This window comes from Solenopsis invicta, chromosome 8, assembly GCF_016802725.1.
Source record: "Solenopsis invicta isolate M01_SB chromosome 8, UNIL_Sinv_3.0, whole genome shotgun sequence".
Taxonomy (NCBI): domain Eukaryota; kingdom Metazoa; phylum Arthropoda; class Insecta; order Hymenoptera; family Formicidae; genus Solenopsis; species Solenopsis invicta.
In genome coordinates this window covers 4,307,210-4,331,596 of record NC_052671.1, presented here as the reverse complement: position 1 = coordinate 4,331,596, position 24,387 = coordinate 4,307,210, and the positions used below count along the sequence as shown (strand labels likewise).

Sequence of the window (24,387 nt, the reverse complement as noted above, 5' to 3'; positions counted from 1 at the left end):
TTTAATTTTTGTGACATTACATTTTTGGATTTGTTTTGAAAAGCTGTATATGTTTCAAGTATAATACCACACGCAGTTTGAAGAATCTTATGAATGTTTGTAAATTTCATTTAGAAAATTATTGAACACTAAGATCTGCTTTCGATCGTTACGGCCATTCTTGTTCTTTAAATGTGTTAATAATTTTTATTAAAAAATGAAAGAAGATGTCCCAAAAGGGACATGTAGGAGACTAATGTAGAACAGTTCAAATATTGAAAGATTTAAAAACAGGTCGTAATTTTACAAGCCATAAACTTTAACTTAATTTAATTAAAAATATGTATTAACTTGTTATCCAACCTTAAATGTTTGACTCAAAAATACATTGAATTTCATGATATTTTTAACAGCGTAAATGTAGACAATGACGAATCATAATTAAACCGATGCGAGTGTCTTCGAGGAACAAATTGATCGACATAATAATTAAGTTTCTTCATTTTAATGAGCGCATGATTAGCTTACACAACTCTCCTCTCTCATCAATTTTTTATACTTCTTGTTTCACGGAGTCGATATCGGTTTAGTCTTTTAGAGACTCGACCGTCTTACATAAGTGACCTCTTCTCATGCTCCGGTCGCCGGTCGCGGCGAACGCTTTCCCTCTTCACGTGTCCTTCTATCGCTCCGCCGATCCTGCTGACCCAAGCAAGGCACGGCGCGGCGCTTCCACGTAGATCCTTTTTTCGCAGGTCGTGCTTCGCGCTAGAAAAATCTCGCGGAACGAGTCGGCACCCCGCCGTCGTCGCCGTCGTCGTCGTCGGCAGCAGCAGCAGCGGGGATTTATTCGCGGGCCCGAGAGGCCGCGATGCACGAGCGTGAGACCGGGATCCGGGCTCGTAATAAGACCCGTCGGCCAGTTTTTTTTCCAGCTCCTCTCTCTCTCTCTCTCTCTCTCTCTCTCTCTCTCTCTCTCTTTCTGTCTCTCCTTCGCCTGCCGAGTCTTTCTCCACCTCTACGGCCTCTTTCTTCGGGTTTTACTCTGGGCTCTTCTCCCCCTTGCTTCCACCCTTCTCCTCAACGGCGGCACCGGTATTAATTTATACGCGGTACGTGTGTGCACGCCGCTTTTTCTCGCAGTTCCTCGAAATTTGCAAGAAACTAGTCCACTGCGGCGGCATCCCCTCGCTCGCCGTCCGTGGAGGCGATCGTGCCAGCGCGGCGGCGAAGACGACAGGAAGATCTAGGGTGCTCGCGACGAGGGTAGTGATCGCGATTATCGACAGAATGAATTAACTGTTTTCCTAAGTTGTTCAAACGAGAAAGAATTTTATAATGTCAAAGTACGAGAATATGTAACAAAAATACTGTAGGAATTAGAAAAAATTGACGGAGCTGACTGACAATGAGATTTGAATTCGGTGTCAGGCAGGATCCTTTATTCTCACTACTAGCACTTAAAAAAATTTGCAAAATTTATACAAATAACAGATACATGATTAAATATAAAATATAAAAAATGTTATAAATATACAAAGTTATGTAATTTTGTAAGTATAAATGTAAATATAAAAAATTATATAATTAATTACAGAAATGAAACAATTCTACATAAAATGTGTAGATTTTATTGTGTAAATTTATTTTATATGGAAAATTACGTACAAGACAATATTTTAAATATTTCATGTAATTATCCACATTTTCGTAACTTTGCGTAATACAACAGTAATATTTGCTGTGAAAAAATGAATGCTTTAATTGACTCTATGATCTTTTTTTTATTTTTTTACACTACTAGAGACATTAGAGACGCAATTCCATAAGGATGCATTTTATCCAAAAAAAAAATTAAATAACAGAGAAATCCGACATTATTTCAGCTGTTTGTTGAAAAAGTGTCTGAAGTATCTGGAGTAGTGATTAATAAATGTCGGCGAAAAAGAAGAACACTGAACGGTTCTTGATTCCCTTTTTGCTACTGATATATTGTTCCACGTCCTGGTTTTATTTTACTTGAGTTAAAGAGAATGGTAGCCTCACACTAGAATTCGAGATGTGCCAGATACGTTATCACAAGCAGAGTCAGGTTCACTTTGGAATAAAATTCGGACGCGTTTGATGCACGTAAGAATAACATGCGATACATTCGCGATGTTCAGTTGCCGACGAAATATCAAAGATGTGTTAAAATATTATGCTTCAAAGCATGTTACAGTGTTTCCATCTCTTAATGCGCAAAACTGGCAGATTAAATTAACGAAGGGCGTTTTTTGAACACATCTATGCGTATTAAAAAAACACACGTATTTTACGTACACGAAGTGTGTTTTTTTTTAAACACTTTGTTAATTTAACTTGGCGGTTTGCCTTGCGTTAAACGTGGAGACACTTTAACATACCTTAATGCATGTTGTTTCAATACATTTTAACTCATCTTTTATAGTGCGTAATTGATTGTCGAGATCGTGAACGCGAGGTGAGCAAAAGAATGGGAGAGACGACAGCTTTTACGGTGACCGATTATTATAAATATTATTACTTCTACCGATAATTAACTAAAAAGAAACTAAAAATTGTCGACCGGTCGGAATCGATCCTTTGCCACTAATTGCACCGCGGCCTCTCTTAATGAATCTTCTTAACGAATGCGGTGTGCGCTTTCCAGTGGTGCAGACGTCCGTGCCGCAAAACGAGGCCGAGCTGCAGCTGTACAGAGTGATGCAGCGAGCGTCACTGCTGGGATACTACGATACGCTCCTCGAGATGGGTGAGTACATGAAAATCGAAGAGCCTTTCAATGTTCCGTTTTCTAGATCTCGAGAAAATATTTCAATCCGGGAAACATATCTCAACCCCGGGCACACTATTTTCTAGGATTGAAAAGTAACTTGTAACGATCAATTTGAAGTTACTGTTAGAATTACCTTCTTTTTTTCACTGTAACTTAACTTTTTACATTTTTTTAACTATTTACATTCTTTTGATAACTGATTTATACTTGTTACTTTTATAAATATATTTTGTATGCACATAGGTACTGTATTTCAAACTTATTCATCATCATGTAATGCGTTCAGTAAAATGAAATGATAAATTGTCTTTGAGAATAGCTATGATACGTATATAAACATCAAAGTTGAAACTTTTAAATTTAAAGTTGCAGACCAATGATTTTATCATGAAATTTGCATTTGGCGAACTTTTTAGCTGAAAAATATTGATCCCGTAATCTTAATATATATTCCAAGTACATGTATTAATTTATTATAAATTATCACTTTAATTAATATGTTAAGTATACTGACAAAATATTTAAAATAACTGTGATTCATTATATACAAAATAATGCAACCAATTAATCAGTCGATGCGGTTTATGTAGTTCTAAAAATTTCTTGGAATGTTTTCTTGGTGTATTCATTTCCTGCGAACTGTGGATTCTTTAGCCTTAGCAATTTTTTCGTAAAAAAATAATGAGGAAAATCTTTTCTTTTTATTGTAACACTTGTCGACGTTTCAGTTCAATTGAGCAATATGATTTCACGTATAATCAATTTGTTCGTCTAAATTTCGTTTTTGAAAAGTTCTATGTTCTAAATCGCTTATAAAACTGGATGCGAGTTTTCATGTTTCCGCAGGTAGAGAAACGGTTCGAAATTAGAATTCGCAGTTTAAAGAGAATGATACCTCTCGCAATTCTCGCTGATATCGCGTGACTCATTACAGGAGGCGACGACGTGCAACAGCTTTGCGACGCGGGTGAGGAGGAGTTCCTGGAGATCATGGCGTTGGTGGGCATGGCGAGCAAGCCGCTTCACGTTAGGAGGCTTCAGAAAGCTTTGCAGGAGTGGCTCACTAATCCCTGTAAAGTATCTCACGTTTTATCCCGTCGCTCGGCTCTTGATACTTACATTAATTTTAACTTTGAGAAAAATGTTAATAGGCAATTGGGAGTCGTCGCTATAATTCGTGCTCAAAAAAATTTTTTTCTTTATAAAAAATTAAATTATTTAATCTTCAATTCTTCATACCGCAAATTCTGCACATCACTATCTTTCCCAATTAAACGTGCCACATTTCTTACATGGTCGAACTTGTTCATGAGTCCCATGGCAAGCACTCATCTCGATCACTTGATCTTGATCTTGCAAGATCAAGATGAATGCTCGCCATGGGACTCATGAACAAATTTGACCATATGACACGTTTAATTGGAGAATATGGTGACATGAAGAATTGCAGATTAAATGATTCAATTTTTTGTAAAGAGGAAAATTGTTTCAATGAATTACCAGCACCGACTCTCAATTGTTCATTGTTTTTTAAGTTTGAATTTCCGGGAGTTCTTGTATTTTTAATTTAGAGTTGTAAATTTTAACTTCGTAACGTTTCGAAGCATGAGATCTCGCGCGTGACGGATGATCAAAATCTGCATCCCGCAGCGTTGTTTCAAACACCGGTCGTGCCGACGAACGCCGTCGCCGCCGCCGCCGTCGTCGCCGCGGCAGCGGCCGCCAAGAGCCCGGTCGCCGCCGCCGCCGCCGTGGGCTTCGCCTGCGCGAGCCCGCGGCCGCAGATGCAGAGCTTGCCGACCGGCTTCGCCGCGACCTCTCAGACCTCCCTGACGCCGACGTCCTACGTGTCGACGACGCCCCACATGCCGCTGACGCCGTTGCCCTGCCGAAGCGCCAGCCCGGTTGTGCCGGTCACCAGCGTGTCGACGTCGGCGTCCTCCACGACCTTCCGCCAGAGCCCGAGCCCGAACACGTCCTTGCCTTACACGACCACTCATAGCCCCAATGTGTTACAGGTAAAGATTCTCTCACTGCAATGTTTGATCGAGATCGATGAAATTTCATTATTATTATTATTATTATTATTATTATTATTATAGGATTTTATAATTCCCTATTATAATAATCGAAATTTTATAATCAAAACGTTTGATAGACTTTACTATAATCTGGTAAAATTCCTGTAAGATTTTTCTGATTTCGCCATTTTTAAACAGACACGTACTAGTTGAGTCTATTAGAAATCGGAAGAAAGTCGTCTTATTCGATCGAGAAGTTAATTAGGAACTGTTCTAAAGATTCAGAATTTCAAGCCTTTGCGTATCATTAACACTTCAATGGAATGCATGTATAAAACTACGCTCCACATGGATATAACACGTTACGGACAAGACACGAGTTATTCTGGCTGAATAAGGCCCACTTGATTTATTTTATTTTATTTTTTTTTATTTTTTTTTAAGTATTTTAGGAGTTGACTGCTTGAACTAAATTGAACTATAAATAAAAAAAATAATAAAATCTAATTAAACTATATCTGTGATCACGCTTTCTTATCATTTTCACGCGCTTCATCGCTCACTTTTGTTGTGCGTACAGGTAGGAACGTGCGAGTCTTCGTGCGGCAGCGGAACCACGCCGAGTCCGAGTGGCGGTGGCGGTGGCGGTGCACCTGCGAGTCCGACGCAGCCAACGCCGACCCTCTTGCAGTCACAGGTGCAGCGGCTCGCCGAGGCCGCGGAGAGGCTCGTCGCCACCATAAGGCCCCTCGATCCCAAACCCCATAATGTGAAGAAAAAACTCTGCAAGAACCTGGAGGTGATTCGTTGATTTCGACTGGCAGACGCGCTCGAAATATAAAGACTTTCATACCCTACTTGTTCGCTTTCAAATTTTTCAATCGCTAGACGTTATATCCGTGGAAAACTTAACATGTTTCAATGTAACATATGTTTCAAATGCGATCGGTTTATGTAATGCTGGCTCACTTTCAATTTAATTTACAAATTCCAGCGTGGACGAATGTTTGCGAATATATTGCAATCTTTTAAAACGCATTTTACAAAGCAGATTGAATTATGTTACAGATGGTAATGACGATGTCAGACAGTGATCCGCGCAAAATGGACGAGATCCGGAAGTACGCGGCGATTTACGGTAGATTCGATTGCAAGAGAAAGCCGGAGAAGCCTCTCACGTTGCACGAAGTGTCGGTGAACGAAGCGGCGGCGCAAATCTGCAGATTTGTGCCTGCCCTCCTCACTAGGAGAGACGAGTTGTTTCCTCTGGCGCGTCGTGTCGTCCGCGATTCCGGTTACCACTATTCCAAGAGCCAATAGTAAGTAAAAACGTAGGCTCGCGTCTTTGTGAAATCTGTGAATTCGAGAGCTCAAGATTTGAACTTGTAATCCTAACCGTAGGATAACGAGAAATCCAAAGAATTATATCGGTAGATTTATCTATTAATATTATATAAAAATATATCAATAATTGGCGTTAATTAAAGTCGCAATCAAATCCTCAAACATATCCTCTTGAATAAAGTTTCAGTGAACAAAATGTTAACGAATATAATTTAAATAGTAGCAGGATTTAATATAATTTAAATGGCAGGGTTCTGTTTGGTTGTGCAATCAATCCGCCATTATGTACCGTCAGCAGATTCTGTTACATTCCTGTTGGCATTCCGTCGATAAAATTTTCGATAAACACTTTGGAAAATATATACATATTTTCGATTGACTGATTGTGATTCAACCTACTTATTTAACTCTATTGTTCGATGTTCTTGCAGCTTGTCGATGTCGAGGCCACGCGAAAACGGGGAGGAGACCGATGGCGAGCGCTCAAAACGCCAGAAACTGGAGCTAGAGGGTGAGGGTGAGGATGCGACGCAGGTTAGATCACCCTGGCCACAGAAATAGATCGTTCACTGTGCACTGTGACCTGCCGCACTCGCATGGCCGCTAATCATTTAACCATACGCCCGTTGCGTAGAGATCGCCACGCATTAACCATCCGTACTAATTTAGAACGCACGAAACAGAACGGACGCAAAAAAGGTCAAGTATAGTTGCAAAAGCACATGCATGGCTTGGCGCTTCTTCCGCTTGATTCAATTGAGAGTGTGTGATCTATTCGCCGATCGCAATAAAGATGTGCTTGGATCCTTCTTTTACAGTTTGCAGCTGTGTGATACGCATTGGAGATACTTTAACCCGTGATTCTGCACAAATAAAAATTATATGAAGATTATTTGAACGAAACTTTGTTTAATTTTATCAAAGTTATATCAATGTTATATCAAATTCGCCCCACACTTCTTTTTACTTTAAGATTCTTGATTGAAGATTCTTTAGTTGATTTCTGTATCATTTTTTATTCTTATCATAAATACGATGAGACTTCATCCTTTTCATATTTTTTTTATGTTTAATATCAAATTTACTTATCAGTATTATTAAAACTTAAAAATAGTTATTAAAATTTAACATATTTTTCGTTTTTTTTCAAACATTTGAAATTTCAATTTTTATCTTGATAATTAAGTCTTAAATTAAAATCTTTAATATCTTTTTAATTGATTTAAAATACTTGTTTTAAGTTAAACGTTCCTATTTTAAGTTAAAAAAGGTTCCGTTTATTATTTGTCTCCTAAATTGCAAAACTGTTTTTTTTTCTTTTCTTTTAATGATTTGACAGCATGCAATATTTTTAATTCTTTGTTAACAATAAATTATATATTACAAAAAATAGCTGTGTGCCTTTTTTCATCAATTCTGAGGACCTATAAAAATTGTAATTCTTTTTAATAAAACTGAATCGGTCATGGTTTCTTTTGCTTATATTACATTTATTCTAAACCGTCAATCTGCATGCTGAATAGATATTTGAAATTAGAACACGCATGGAGCTTTTTCATGGAAAAATAACGCGCAGGTTCTCTTTACATTTTTCTCTTTGAATTGTTAATTTTTGTGACATAGATCGTTTCGAAGGTTGATTTATTCGACACAACTTGCTTGGACTCTATGCTCTACGCTTGGTATCCCAAGTTGTGTTTATTTGTCTGCTTATATGGTTTGGCATAACCCCCCCCCCTCCCCTACCTTTCATATACCATTTTCATAAAATTCCACCTCTCCTGTGTTATTCGTCCCCTTTTTCTTCACGTATCCAATTTGCTACTCCTACTGTCTGTAGCAGTTCACTGTTTCAGGAGGAATTGGATTTACGCTGTTCTGGAACGGATATTAACAATTCTATCACTAGGAGACATAGGTCGTCGAGGTGATTATCTTTAACTTCAATGCTTTTCTTTCGATGTATTAAAAAGATTTCTTACTTGGAAGTCGTGAACACAGAAAAAGTGTATGAATTTAAAGGAATCATATTTAGACATTTTTTCACTGTTGATAAATTAAATTATAATTTCTGAATTATTAACATTGTATAATTATATGAAAATAATATAATTTAAAATCTATGAATAATACGTTAAAATCGTTGAAAGAAATATCCACCTTCCATTTTGTTTATTTCGAATTTTTGTATAATAATATTTAAAAATTATTCTTTAATTTCAATTTCGATTTACAATTAGATATATCGCGTTGCTGCATTTAGCGTTGCATCTACAATAAGAGTGCATATTGATGTTTAGATATGCGCAATTGTTTCAGTCCAGTCTGGAGGAAGAAGAGTAACAACGGTATATTTAGCGCCAGCGTAGAGGAAATCAGCGACTCGGATAGCCAATTCTCTTTCTCTAACGAGGAATCGTCGTCTATGCACGTGCGTTACTAAACATACGATTTATCTGTGTCGTAAAAAAAAGTTGTTATGGCACAGGAGTTGAGGATGAGCGAATGGCGATATAACATCTGCGTATGTTTCAGGACACAAACGAGGCAGAAGCTGAGAACACGGACAAAGAGGGCGACTTCAATCTAAAGGTGAGCGAGGAGCAGGCGATCCAAAGTCCTCGTTGCGTCTTCATCCTTTACCTTTCGTCGTCCTTGCTTGGATGTTAGAAGAACCGTTTGCAAAAACCGCTAAATGTGCCGCGCAAGTTTTTCTTTTAACTATTTACACCGTTCTTTTCTTTTTTTTTTTTTTTTTTTTTCTTAACTCTTGAATAATGTATGCTTCTTTAGAATGATAGGAAAAACGTCTGCAATAGACGTCTCGGCATTTTACTACACGGCCCGCTAATGGCTCGCACATAAATTATGCGTAGGTGATAGCCTCGCGCGGAGACAACATAATCGCCGTGGCAAATCCTGCGCTAATGGAATGCAGCCATCCCATAAAGGAGGAGCCCGCGGATGAGAAACCCACACTGTGATATTATTACTTAACGTTTACTGCCGCTATTGACGTCACGGCGACGTGAATGACGGCGTAGAGGCGCCGGTCATTGTCATCGATCATCAACCGCGCGAACATCGTTCACATATGTGTTAATGAGCACGATAGCATTCATGGCAGCGTTTGAATAATATGACAGTCGCTTACTTGGATTTTATACAACGGTTGGAGCGACCTGTCACTTATGTCCGAGCGAGAAACGTTTGCGACGCTGTCCGTTATCTAGTTCTAGCAAAGCGAAAAAAGCACGATACGACATGTATAGCGATTATGACGAATGTTTCTAGGAGGCGATAGCTGAATAAAGATAAGCCGTTTAAATCAAAAGATCGTTGACTGAAGTATGTAGCATTATAAAATGTAAAATTATAAACAAATGTAAATATAGGTAAATATATATAACGGTCCTTTTTTTTACATGCGCCGTTGTGTGTAACTTTATTCGAGAGATAAGATAACTTTTCGCAGAGCGAGCAATCAATTTATCTTGTATCCTCTATATACTTTTTTTTGAAATAGAATTAATATTTACGTTAATTATTTTGTTTGATAATAATTACTCCCTGTTCTTAGAAAAACTTATGAAAAAGATTCTTTTATATTTGTGTGATGTATTATTTATTAAAAAAGATTTTCTTTTTATCCACGAGTTGAAAAATTTAGTCGAGGTAACAACTATTTTTTTCGTAGTAAATGTTTTCTATTTACAGCAAACAATTTCCTAAAAATGGCTTTTGAAACTAAAATAATCCATGACATATCATTCCTAGCAAACGAAAATGAATTGAAAGAATAGATAGAAATTAATTCATTTTTGAAGTTTGCACTTCAGATTTTTCAAATTCATTTGAATCCAAAAATAATATGAATTCAACATGATGAATAGCTCATTTGATATTTTGTTTCATTTGGATTCAGTTTGAATCCAAAAATTGATATAATGACAAATCGATTCGAATTCAAAATGAAGCGCATTCGAGTCCATTTGAATCCAAATATACGCGGAGACTCCAAAGAGTTTAAAGCGCGAATTCGGGGAAATTAAAATGAATTGCAATTTTTAATTTATTCGAATTTATTTTCGTTTCTTTTCAAACTAGAATAGTTTGAATCAATACTTGAACTACCTCAAGCTTTGTCGCGGAGCTAGGAATCGTTCCGAGAATATTCTGCGCGCATCGATGTTCATCGAACGTATACATAAGCGATCACGTGATTGAATGACGTATAAAGGACAAAGAAAGTTTTGTCATGATCCATTCTCCTCGATTCGTGCCTCAGTGCTCAGTGCTGCGACGGACTATTCGCGACCATCTGTGACGGAGAAAGTAGCGTTGACGTAATTGTGCGACTTCTCGACGACGTTCAACGTTCGTCGCACGATCAGTCGTGCTGTCGAAACGACCGGAGCAGTCCGGAGGTACCGGGGGGGAGTACGTGACGACGCGCGAACGAACGGATTTCGAGCAAGCGGTGTCGCTCTAAACGATGAGGTAAGAGTAGTATGATGCGATATTAACGTGTTCCGAGGAGTTCAACGCCGGTGTCGAGACCTCCTCATCTGCCGCTCGAGGCCACTTGCGATGTACCACGTGTCGTCGATCGATGTTGATGGCGTTGATGCACTTATTCGCGCCGTTGCATCAATTCTAACCTCACCTTACCTGCGCGACAGATCTAAATATAGTTACCGAAGCCTCCAAAGTCGTATCGCGCAGGCGGCGCAGGCCAAATGTGTTCCAGTACGACTCACTCGACTCAGTACGACTGATCTGCCGATGCGAAACGCGAGTCACGCGACGAGATTTATTAGATTTTAGATTCAGTCCTCTTGTTCCTACTTAATGTTTTGCCGCTCATCCTTTTAATTCCGCGAGGACGTTCCGATCGCAAAAGGCACGATACTTGTTTCTCCTAAGCTTGAACTATGTACGAACGGACTGATTCTGCTATCCTGCATATCGGCGATCCTGAAAATTTTTCCTGAACAAAACTTGTCGGAGCACATTTACGACTCAATTTATCTAGTGCTTATCGTGTTACGTCTTTCGTGTCACAGACGGAGCACGTATAGGAAGGTGAAAACAGACGGAGTCCGCAGCTGGACTAACATAACCTGTACGTCGTATTTCGCAGCAGTTTGATCAAGTAAGTAAAGACAATAATTCCTTCTTTTTGCATCGTGCTATCCTTAACCTGCTTTATTTTGTTCTTTTCTTTTACATTTTGCAGCGTGTATTGTTGCTTGTGAAAGGTTTAGAAATTCAAGGAGGAGTTTATCTGTACGTCAGTCTATGAAATGTAACACGCAGTAAGGCATGATTCATCGGCGGCGAATGGGATCTTCATCGTGTTTTAAATTCCCTTCAATCGAGTATGTGTAGATTATGAAGATCGAAAGTGAATAACAATGATTTCGAACGTAGTAAACCATGTTCTTTGGAACGTATGTTTGAATGTAGCAAACTGAATCATTCACCATTTTTTAAAGTGAATTCTTGAATGTATTTGTTTCAATTTAACGAAATTTATCACGTTTCTTGTATTTTGTGTAAGTTGGAGTTATGATGAGAATTCAGATAAACAAAAATGTCCTTTAGATTTCTGAAAGATATCTTGCAATTTTTAATAAGCATCGAAAAGAGATTTCATTTGAGATATTTTATTTGAGATATTTATTTTGAGATATTTCAGATATCTGTGAAGATGTCTTGAAGACATCTTTTAGAAATCCAAGAAATATTTTATGTAACAAATATCTTAAAAATATATTTTGTAAGATATATCTTTTCGACATTTAGAAATACCTTGAAGATATCTTTAATGAGCTATCTTTAGATATCTCATTAAGACTTTGGTGTTTTCTGGAGAATTTGTCGAAAATTTGTAACAACAGTTGCTTGTGTTCAGCAAAAATTTTGCAACTGTTGGAAGATTCCTTAATATGATTATACATTCAGATCTGACAAGAGCTAAAAGCCAATTAAAGTGTTAAAGAATCTTACAATAGCAATGTTGCTTTATATGCTGAATGCAACCATTTAAAGCTGGGCATACATCTATGTGTTTATTACTTATTATCAGGGTGTTTGTTACTTATTATCGAGAAAATCGGAAAAATTAGGAATGTTCGAAAAATTTTACATTCACAAATATTTTACATTCTTAAAAATTGTAGATTTTATCAATATTTAGATAAATTTTTAGAATTTTACTTTTAAATTTTATTTCTGACGAGATTGTTTCTTTGATCACGTTTTTCCTTGCTAATGCGAAATGTCGACAATCGATTACTAATTAATGTGACACACATTAATTCATGTACATTCTCGTGTAATGCGCGAGTTTTTATAAAAAGAATTTGTGACACTTGAAGACTACATATTGTAATATATTTAATCACCTTTTAAATTTTGTACTTCTAGTGAACTGTAGATCGATTGTTATATTCCATGTTCATCTTTTTTTAGTACTTTCTCAAATTTAATATTCAAAACTTAAGTGATTTTTTTTGTATGTTATTAGGGAATTATAATAAGATAAATTTATTTTCAAGCTTCATTAAAAAAGGTTTCTAATCTTAAAATTTGAGATAAAGTTCCTGGAAAATTTGAAATTCTCAGAAGATTTTTTAACAAAATTTGAGCAAATATAATGAGATTGTCAATTTTATTAGTATTAATCAGAATTGTTAACATTAATAAAATATTTGAAAAAAATTTTAGTAGGCTTGGAATAGATTAACCAATATAAGAGTATAGTTGAATTGTCTTGCACTCATTTCATATAGATGGAAAAAAGGTTTCGAGTAAATGCTATTAAATTAGATAAATATACAAAAATATGAAAATTTATTTATTACTATTTTACATTAAAATTTTTTTTAAGCATACAGGGAAAGATGTTTGTCTCTTTCAAAGTGTCCAAAGATTCAAATATTCTATCTAATATGTATACGAAGAATAAAATTTGTGTTTGATATAAATTGTATTTTTAATTTTAGTGAAATTTTTAATTTTAGTGAAAACAATTTGATCGGTAATATTTTATAGAGAATGCTTTCTATATTTTAAGATTTATAGTATTATATATTTCTGTATATTTCATTATTTTTTTGTATTTTTCAAGACTTATAATCCACATTAAATGTATTACAGATGGATATCTCCGATGAGGAACTGTTTGACGCATCACCAAGCTGCAGTTTGAGAACAGATCCAAGTTTCAATTTAACGGAGCAAACGAAATCTTTGACAAAGGATCCAGTGCAAGAGAGAGATAGCAACCAGTGCAAGAGAGAGATAGCAATGATATAACTAACAATATTTCGATAAATTTCACACGTTCGCCAAATGTAAAGAAAGGACCAAAATCGCGTTCACTCAAAAGTAATAAGAAACGAGCTTATTGGAAATATGGATTAAAACCATACAGTCAACGAAAGAAAAGCTCTTCTAAGTCTTTGAAATCTCAGCAAAAGTTCCAAAAGATGAAACCTACTATTGAAGCTAGAGCGGGACCATCAGAAGATAAAGCAAATGACCAAAATACAGTCTCCTCTGATGAATCATTCAAGGTAGACGAGGTGTACGAAGAAAGAACAAATGACCAAAATACAGTTTGCTCTGATCAATCGTACAAGGCAGACGAATTGTATGAAGATATAAATGAGCAATCTGAACAGAGCAAGATTAATGATTTTTCCTCGACGTGTCAAATGCAGGAAGAGAACTCGTATGCCGATGACATCGTACCTAACGCATGTTCACGTACTTTACCATACAAATTTTATCAAGAAAGTCTCGACAAGAGCGTAGAATCCAATTTGAATAGCGACGAAGCTTATTTATCTATTTACCATTCATCTCAAAATGATTCAAAAGTGATGAAAAAACAGGATCATGCAAGATTAAAATTCATGGCTAAAAGAATGGGAAAGCGGTCGAATGAGTGGAAGTTTAAAAGAAAATCTGTTTTGTCCGATAGTGAAACTGAAGAGAGATCTGGACCAAGGAAAAGAAGTCGATTAATAATATTAAGTGAATCTGAAAGTGATAGTGAAGATGCAAGTAATATCGGAACGATTGACGATAATAATCGAAGTGAGTCTCGTTTATCTCTTGAGAAGTTTGATGAAAAGGAAATGGATGTACAGATTAGTCGTACAGTGCGAGTTATTTTAACAAGATTGGAAGAAATGAACGATGATGATGTTATTAAATGGCGAGAGGGCAGAACGAAGCTTTCAGAGATTGTCGCGTCTGAACCAATAGAAGAAGAACAATTGGACCGACGGAAGCTTCAAAATTTGTTGATCTCTTCTTCTTTAGAATCTCAAGAAATCAATGACATTCCTGAAAATCTTTCATTAACCGTGCCCAATAGTTTTATTGGAAAACGCTCTACAATAAAGTCAAAGTTCAATAAACTCAGAAAGAAATACAAACTGTTCAAGAAGCCTAAAGTTCTAATGATAAAATTGGATACTTTACAGTATTCTTCCGAAGACGGCATATATTCAGCGATTGAGATCGATCGTTTAACGAAGAATTATTTGACTTCTGTGATAACTTCGAATTTCCAATTAAAATCTCATGGATTAAAGATGTACACACGTGTGCGCTTACGAAGAAAAAGTATAAATGAAAATACGGAAGATCGTAGTCTAAGCCCTACTCTGTCTAGGAAACAAAATACAAATGAGATATTTGAATTGTCTACAGAAGGAAGTACAGTAAGAGGTACAACTCTTTTTAGAGTCTTACTTAATTTTAGTTTTTCATAATTTTTTGAAAGATTTTTTACAAAAATCAAACAAGTCCAAAAAATTAAATTTTCAGGAAATAAAGAAAGTTTTTCATCTTTAAACCGTTTATTACATATGGTGATAATATATGTAGTAATTTTTCTTGAGCCATATAATAGGTATAAAAACAATGTTGTAAAGCTTTGATTTTTATGGACTTATTTAAAAGAAAAAAAAAATAAAGATCTGGACTTGTTATAGTTTTCTTGTCGAAATTTTATTTACTACACATTTAGCCTATAATATTTCATAATTATTTTATAACATTAATAATGATTAATAATGATAAAGATGAAGGAAATATCGTTTTAAATGTAGAACAATTCATTTCTTTCACTTTTTATTTACAAAAATTTACAAATTGCTTTTAATTAAAATGTTATTTTATATTTCTCTTTGTATAACTGGTAATTTTTCTCTGGACATAATAGGTATAACAATATTTTAAGTTTGATTAATATTTTGAGAACCATTTAAAAAAAAAAAAATAATAAATTTTTCTACATTTGCATGAAATTGTATATTTATTACTTATTTATATTTTCTGTTTGATTTTTGCTGGAACAAAATTATTTAGACTGAAACGCTACTAAAGAAAATTGATTTAGTTTAATCAGAATTCAAAGTTTTTTTTAAAATGGACTTGTTTGGTTTTTAGGAAATTCAATTATATTTAATACAATTTTATTAATTCAAATTTTTGTTACAGATGCTCAAACCACAGAAAACAAAGATGAGAATACTCCATTCAAGATCCGAAGGGTTACGCCCATCAAGATTCGGCGTATAACTTCATCATCAGGGGTGTCTGAAAATATGTGTAAAACTTTGTCGCCGAAACGTTTAGAAATGTGGCGAAACGCGTTTGGCGCATGCATAAAATCGCAAAAAATAATCGTTTCTACGCAATCACCGTCAACATCAACGTTCGTTGCTGCACAAAAGTCGCCAATCAAATCAACGAATGCGGAATGCGAAAGTATTTCGACTTCTGCTTCCATAACTACGTCTTCCGTAAAACACAATACACCGGTTGACTCTCCTGAAAAACTTTCTTCACCAAAAGAACAAGTTGCTTTGTCTTCAGCAAAGCCGACAGAATGTAACGATACATTCAGACCCGAGTTATCTAGCAGTAAGAATCTTCCAAGTGACATGAATATTGAAGAAAGCGACACTACTCGATCTAAGGGCAGCACTACTTCTGAAAATTCATGGGAAAACGCCGATTCTACATCAGACAGTTATACATCTAACAATTCATGGAATTGTGTGGAAACCTCATTAGACAACACGGTCATAAATAAGGACAGTTACAAAAATATGGAGAAATCATCGTCAGAACAAGAACAACATTCTTCAGTTAACAAAAAAGCTAGTTCACATCAATTAGATAAATCAATGGTTGATTCCAATATGGAAATTCCATCCTCTTCTTCCTCGTCATTGAGAACCACGCGACATGAACACAATACACGACAAAGGAAAAATAAAATTAAATCAACTACGAAGTCAAAATCTGCTTTGAATCAAGATTCGCCGAAATCTAAAAGATTAAATCTAAAGAATTTAATATGTCCAAAATGTTCACAGACGTTTGACACCTATGAACAATTGGTTCAGCACATGTTTAAGGAGATGGCTAACGCTATCCGGAAAAACCAAATAAAAAATATCATAGTTGTTCCTTCAACTCGTAAGCCCAAAAATCAAGTTTCACATGATACGGCGAACAATTTGGTAGAAGCAACTGAGAAAGACAAATCAGAAGTAGTCGGAAACGATACCAATGAGCAAGAGAAAAGACTGTCAGAAAATACAAACAAGAAGTCTAGCGAATCGAATACGGAGAATCTTGTTGCCTCAGAAGTATCACAGCAGGATATAACAAAAAATGTGAGCAAAGAAAAACAGTCGACGCTTTTAGCAAGCAATGCTAAGGAGACAACGACCGAAACACAAAATGTGGAGAAAGATAAAACGCCCATCGTTGGATCGTCTTTGGAACTTCGACTGACAGAGTCCTTCGTTATTTGTAAGTGTCATGATCCTAAGACAAAGAATGGGACGAACATGGAAGAGAAAATTCAGATCGAGATAGTTTTATTGTGCTTGAATTGCCGGACAGTGTTTCGACGCTTAAAATGTTTTGAGGAGCACTGTACACAGTGTTCTACGGAAAACATGCTCTGTTACAAAGATGGACAGAATAGGAAAGCCAAGTTGATTTGTATCAGCTGCCACGAGATGCTGCATTCTGCCAAGAGTATGCATGAGCATCTAACGATGCATGGTCGGCAAAATCGTATACGTAATTGTAAAGGCAGGGCGACTTTTTTCTGCAACATATGCAAGGTGATTTTCTTTTGTCTCGGACCGCTGTTTCTCAAACATTTACAGATACATATGAAGAATCCATTGTTCCTGGCTACTGAGGCTTCGTTTCCAAAGTCTTCCTTATGTGGTAGAAAATTTGATAAATTATTAAACTCTGACACTGACAATGATATAGATATGTTTTATGAAATAGCTGACTTTATGTGCCCTGAATGTAAAAAACCCTTCCCTGTTGAAAAAGATTTGCAAATGCACAAGGCAACGTGCCGAAATACCATCGAGCCTCGCAGCGGATTTTTAGATGACAGAAACACATTTTCGAGCGGCAAAATGCCAATTTTGCTGGTATGCGGATTCTGTAATAAGACGTTTTACAGCAAGATGTCTTTTGAGATGCATTTATTGAAGCATACGCAGGAACGAGACGTGAATTTGCACTTTACTTGTGTGAATATCACCGCCTTACAAAAAGTATATATCTGCAAAGTATGCACAACCGTGTTGCAATCTTTGGAGAGCTTCGAGAAGCATTGGCAGACTCATAGCAAACTGCAGGCGGACTATGTATGCTCCTGCTGCCAGAGTCATCATAACAGTGTCGAACTGTTCCAGACACACGCACAGATACACAAAAACAACAATGAGATACATCAGACACCGATTACATGCGAGGTGGTCTATCGCGACAGTTGCATTAGTGACAGTTCCAACACAGATTTGCAAACAGACGCTACTGTAAACGATCTACCTTCCATGGATTTGAGTTATTTCGACGATGGGAACGATTTGACTGACAAGACTGTGCACAATATACAATGCGAAAAATCACTATTAGATTTACTTTTATCTGGGAATCGACGTACGCGAATCGACGCAACGATACCGCAAGAATTATCAGTACGCTCCTATAAAGAAGCACAATCAATCGTCTCGCAAGTTCCAGTAAAAGTTATTTCTAATATCCCAGTCGCACAATCAACACAAAGTAGTAATTTGAAAAATTGTGATGATGATTCTGACAAGGAAGCGGTGTTAACGATAATGTTGTCAGAAAGTGAAGAGAGTTCGACCGAAGTCGGGAAAAATACTGGCAGCATGTGTTCTGATAAGAACCAGAATTTGCAAGAAAACACGAAATCAACGACGTTCAATACTGCAGATGGGCGAACGCAATGTTCCAACAACACGGCTTCGATAGCGAAATCTACGAAAACATCGCAATCGAGCGATGTAAATGAAAGTGCGAGTTTAAATCCCCAAATTAATGTAATAAGTCTGACAAAATCCAAGAACACGTGGCCGGACAATAAACCGAACATTTCGGAAGTTGACAAGGTCCTCGAGAATTGTGTTGATGACTCAGAGTTGTCAAAAACGAATTTGTCCAGAGAAGAGCTCAAGGAACCATTACCGAAAAACGTCATGAGTTCCGTGCCTAAATCCTTCCTGCGCGTAAAGACTTTGGCGGAGTTGACAAACGGTTCCTCATCGAAGCTTCAGATTTGTCACGTGTGTGATTTGTCGTTTGAGTCCCTACAAACGTTTGAAGAACACATGTTGATACACAATATTCAGACATCTTTCCAAGACAAGCAAAGTGATCAAGCATCTTCGTCCAACAACGTGCAAGTCTGGCCGACGGAATCAACGTTCAATCCTCTCACGATGACAACATCGACCCAGGAACGTCCTATTTCTTCCGCGGCAATCAGTAACGTATCTTCATCCATCAGTGTGCCTCTGAATACATTCACGATACATCATCGACCGAACAAACCTGCCAATTCTCGGCAACATCCAGTGATTGGTGCGAAGTCATTGCCCTCGATCAGATCTAACACGATTGTAAACGTATTCAATCCGAAAGAGACGCTGCCTCACGAAGTGACGCCTGCTCCATCGTTGAATAATCCTACGTCACAGAGTATCCAGAAGACGGCCTATCATAAAAACTTACCGTCTCAAATCACTCATTCATTAAACAAATCGACGCATCAAAATATTGGCACTGTAGCTGTTAAACCATTCTTACAAACTACTTATACGTCCACGCCGCCACCTCTTTTATATTTCCAACATCAGTCACCACATGTGCAGCAGCAACAACAGTCTCAGCAACAACAGTCTCAGCCACAACAGGCGCAGCAGCAACAACAGACACAGCAGCTGCAACAACAAATGCAGCAACAAACGCCGCAGTTGCAACAAATGCCACATCAGCAATCACAGCAATTGCAACAACAACAATTGCAGCAGCATCAGATGAATATCGATAGTAATGTGATACAATATTTCGTAACTAAGGCAGACATGTCTTACCAGCTGCAATCGATTGATATACCAAATAATGCGGGGAATGTTGTGACTGTACATACAATGCAACAGGTCTCGACGAACCCAGAACGTTATGTATGTTTATACTGTCCAGGCTATGAATGCGGCTCCGTACATGAGTTTGCACTACATGAGCATTCGCCGAAGCACGAAACTCGCAGCAGTTACAACAGCGCTGCATATGTACCGGACGTAAACCGTTAATGGTGATTATATATCTTAATAATAATTTTAACACGAGATGAAGTTCGGCAACGCTTAATTTCTCTATCCGATGAAGAGAAATTCTATTTCGATATTCATTTAATTAAAGTTTATTTGGCTCACATAATTCTGATTGAATGCAATCGAATGTAATAATGTACTTATCTTAATAGAAAGAGTTGATAATAGTAAATGTTTATCTTAATAGAAAGATAGATTTCAGTTATTGATGAATTAGAAAAACCAGCAACAATTGCTTTTATGTTATTTTCTAAATAAATTTTTTATTTAAATAATTTTCTTTATAATAAGAAATTTAACTTTTCCAATAGCTTAGCTTCTTAAATATCAAGGCATAATGTGACAGAGTATTTATTTTATCTCTTTTTTTCTCTGTTTACATCAATGTAGATATTGTAAAAAAAATTTTTTCTGGGATTTATTGGAACTTATTATTCCGTGTAGGGTTCTCATCATTTTGAGCATGCTCATATGTTATTATATTCCCTGCTTAAAAGAGAGTATAAGAGACCGAATAAGAAATAATAGAAACGTATAGAAATTTAATAGAAATCTTATATAATTTTATCTGAACTTATAGGTTTCTATCAAATTTCTATATGTTTATCATTTCTTATTTGATTTTTTAAGCAGGCTTATATTATAATTATTACTAATCAGCTTTCTTTGCATTGACAATTGCATGTTTGACAAAACAATTCAATTAATTGTTGTATCTTGCAATAATGACATATAATTTAACAGGTACGATTAGAATTTCTTTTCATTGGTTTCATGATTTTCATCGTCTGTATATTTCATCAATATTTTGTATTTATCGTATTAATTACATCGCTTGTAATCAGTGACATTTTCATTTAATCTTAGCATGTTATTAAGTTAATAACATTTTGCTGTCGATCTCTCATTCAAGACGGGTTAAATTATATCTTGAATGGGATTTTCTTCCTTTTTTCTTTTTTTAATAAAAATGGCCTTATGTAACATGCATAGTGAATAAAAAATGTCGAAATTCTCTAATAATCTATACACATATATTGAAGACATTTTATGTTGATGTTTGTTATTGATTCCATTAATTATTATTAAATTTATATGTTCCACTTTGATTTTTCCTTCTGCTTTTTGTTCCGGCGCGATTAATTTTTTCATTAGTAACAAGACATTAATAAAAGAAAAAGCAGTAGACTAAGAATAAAAGAAATGATTTAAAAAAGGAATTTATTGAAGTGATCTTAACCTTCAGCTGACACACTATATTAAATTCGATATTTTGCCATACATGGGTATGTGTCACCCGACTATTTTCAGTTGCGTATATTTCAGTATGTAATGCATAGAATTTGAACAATTTTTTTTTTTAATCGATATGCCAGAAGACTAAAGAAAAATACTAAATAGATGCGAAAATCGAGAAGTTGAATATATTTGAAATATTCAAAGCAGACGGAGCGAATGATTTATGAATGCCAAGCATTTTCGTAAACAGCTCGGGTGTACGACACCCAGTGTGTCAACTGAAGGTTAAATACATAGCTGAATCAGAAGTATGTGATTTAGAAACAATATAATTATTTTTTATTTATCTAAGTATCGGTTACATGATACACAATCCTTTATTTAGCTTTTAATAAAATATTAACAATGAACACTGATAGAAACAAATATTAATTTATATTTTAAACAGTTATTTTACAAATAATAATTCTGCTTTATTTTCATTAAAAATTAAAAATTTTTTAAATTGTTAAATTGCTAAAAAAAAAATAATCAAAATATTCAAGAATTATATCAGGAATGAAGGAATATCAGGGGCTTATGTTAAGAAACATTCGTATGAATTACGTTACGATACCAAATGCACACAATTTAAGAGTATCTTTAAAAATATAAGGATTAAACTTAGCATTTAAATTAATTTTAAATTAAAAAACTTTTTGTATAGTTACCTGTTAACCATAACATTTGATTATTAGTATGAAATTAGTACTAAACAAAATCAGGTATTTTGAAAGGTGCTTCAACTGAATAACGAGACTGTCTAAAGTACGTCTCTAATGATTGTACTTGTACTGAAAAATAACCGAATGGTTTTTTGTAATGAAATGGCATTTTGCAATTGATTCTATTTAAGCAAAGAATCAATCATTTTGCCTTTACTAATTCTTTAACGAAAGAGATATTGGTATTACTTCAAGATAAGACTATATGTAATATCTACTTATATTTTTTAGAAAATACATTGTAGTTCAATATCAATACATTATCTCAATTTTTCAATGTTATTATTATTATTTAAATGGTTTTGGCACTATTGAGATTTCAATGCAAAATATTTCAAATTTTTTTTTTTAATATAAAATTTTAATGCTACAAAAGTATAATATAAAATGCAGCAAATGTAAGTAAAGTAAATGTAGATACATATGTTTACTATAAATATATTGAGTAAATTTTCCTATATTGACATTCATTCCTTATGTATCTTTTTCTGATTATTGCAAACTATTTTATATTTTGCAATTATTGATTGAAAAATTAAATAATCATCTTTTGCTTTAAATTTTTTTCTAAAGGAACATCAAATTTAATTTTGTCATAAAGTTTTTATTTAATAATAATAATAATTTTATTTTTCTTTTTACATTTTCTAAGATGGAATAAGGAAGAAATTATTAGTTTCTTTAATAATTATTTTCTTGTAATTTATTATATTATATATAATATTTTCCATGATATTGTTAATCTTATATTATGCATGATTATAGAAGATCACTTTTTAATTAATTATATTCTATTACTAATGACACAGAGTTACTGCATTATTCATTGGACAAAAAATTGAACCAATTAATGATCAAATAAAAATAATATAATTACATTTTCAAGTAAAATGGTATTTTAATATTTTAATATTTTTCTTATACAGTTATTTACTAGTGATCGTTCAGTGATTGCAATGGTGCACTGACCCTGTTTTTTTGTAGATGATTTTCTTTGATCAATCATTTATAAAGCGAATAAAGTGTTAAAAATAAGAAGTGATAGATATTGAACAGTTGACTGGTTTTTCTACAGTATAATTATTGTAATTACTGTATACTTTATTGAAAGTCATTTGTATAGAATTGCTCGAAGCTATTTTATTATAGAATTTTTAGAACAATAAACTTGCGCTAATTGTATTATGTCCTTTAACAATAACCTAAAATGGCACACTATTTAGAAATTATTAAAAATTTTTTTGTGATTGTGTAAGAAGTATTATATTACGCACTTCTGCAAGCAAATATTGTTACATGTTTCTATTGAATTGTATTTACGAATTGGAATAGAAATCGCAAATTGGAATAGAATTTGCGTTGCGAATCGCCGATATCTAGAGTAGACAGATTTGTCTACTACAACTGGGACACATGATGTACAAAAATATTCGTATTTCTTTAATTATTCCGAACATAATTTAAGAAAAATGTTACAAGATTCTTGTCGAGAGGAACATTTACCGCATTTATTTAATGAGCTTTCGTGTGAAAGGTTATTGTGTAAAAAATGATAATTTAATTTAAACGTAACTCTAATATTCGTATACTGAAATTTTAATTAAATTTCTTTTTATAATGTATTGCATTATTATTTTTTTAAACTAGTCTATGTTTTGATAAAATTTTTATTAGTGCTATATATATTTCTATCGATAAGAACTTGACATCTCTAATAAGAAATATAAGAATTGTAAAGAATTAAAATTGAGGGTCGCATTTTGTTATTTACGTGCATGTTACACATGTATAATATATAATGTAATATTGTACAATTTTTTACTGCATACTTAAATAGATATATTTCTTGAGTATAAGAATGAGCTTTTCCGAATCAATTGTGCAGAGCAACTCGCGTTCTTGTCTTATTGCAGAACTAAAGTTGAACAGAGAACTAAATATCTTCTAGTGTTAAAAATGTAACGCAGTTAAATGTTTGCCATTGAACCCAATAATCTTTAAGATTTGTGATTTAATTAATAAATTTGTGATAGGATTAATATAAAATGATTTTATGAATAAAATATATACTTTTCATTTTTAATAAAGTTAGTCATATTTTTCTATACTAAGTGTAAGTTAATTTAGCACCTTTTGTTATCTAACACTATTTTACGAAATAAAATATTTTTCCATCCTTTTGCAGGTTACAAGTGTGGATCTTTACGTTTTCAAAACGTCTTGACGAAGTAAACGATAACTTCACAAAATAACAGTGAACACGCATAGGCATTCGAGATGGCATTGCATCTTTTTCGCATTTTATTAAAAAATAATACTGCTAAAATCACGCAAATAATTTATTCTGAATGAAGGTGCTGATACCGCAAAACGTGCAAAAAATTGTATTACAGATTTCAGAATAGAAATTTTATTTTGCAGTGACTGACATGCGGCATTAAAGAAAACGAAAGTCATCTATGCTTAGGAAAGTCTTCATGCAAATTTTTTTCTAGATCTAGCTCCATCGAATTATCAATTCGTTTGCCAACGTC

At 34.7% G+C, this 24,387-nt stretch overlaps 2 protein-coding genes across 2 annotated transcripts in view; both read left to right on the top strand.

The window, feature by feature from the left end:
* Nucleotides 1–9,565, top strand: part of LOC105198121 (NGFI-A-binding protein homolog) — a 37,131-nt gene extending 27,566 nt beyond the window's left edge. The window contains 10 exon segments of the mRNA XM_011164771.3: nucleotides 2,651–2,752; nucleotides 3,711–3,848; nucleotides 4,427–4,794; nucleotides 5,378–5,596; nucleotides 5,866–6,116; nucleotides 6,573–6,675; nucleotides 7,998–8,068; nucleotides 8,461–8,572; nucleotides 8,677–8,733; nucleotides 9,018–9,565. Coding sequence (XP_011163073.3) covers nucleotides 2,651–2,752; nucleotides 3,711–3,848; nucleotides 4,427–4,794; nucleotides 5,378–5,596; nucleotides 5,866–6,116; nucleotides 6,573–6,675; nucleotides 7,998–8,068; nucleotides 8,461–8,572; nucleotides 8,677–8,733; nucleotides 9,018–9,125 — 1,529 coding nt within the window. The 3' untranslated portion in view covers nucleotides 9,126–9,565.
* An 805-nt stretch (nucleotides 9,566–10,370) lies between these two features.
* On the top strand, nucleotides 10,371–23,960 carry LOC105198120. The gene is given in 5 exon segments (XM_011164770.3): nucleotides 10,371–10,641; nucleotides 11,208–11,296; nucleotides 13,306–13,458; nucleotides 13,461–14,889; nucleotides 15,664–23,960. Coding segments are annotated over 3 exon segments (5,748 nt in total). The 5' UTR covers nucleotides 10,371–10,641; nucleotides 11,208–11,296; the 3' UTR covers nucleotides 19,830–23,960.
* Nucleotides 23,961–24,387: the final 427 nt, after the last annotated feature.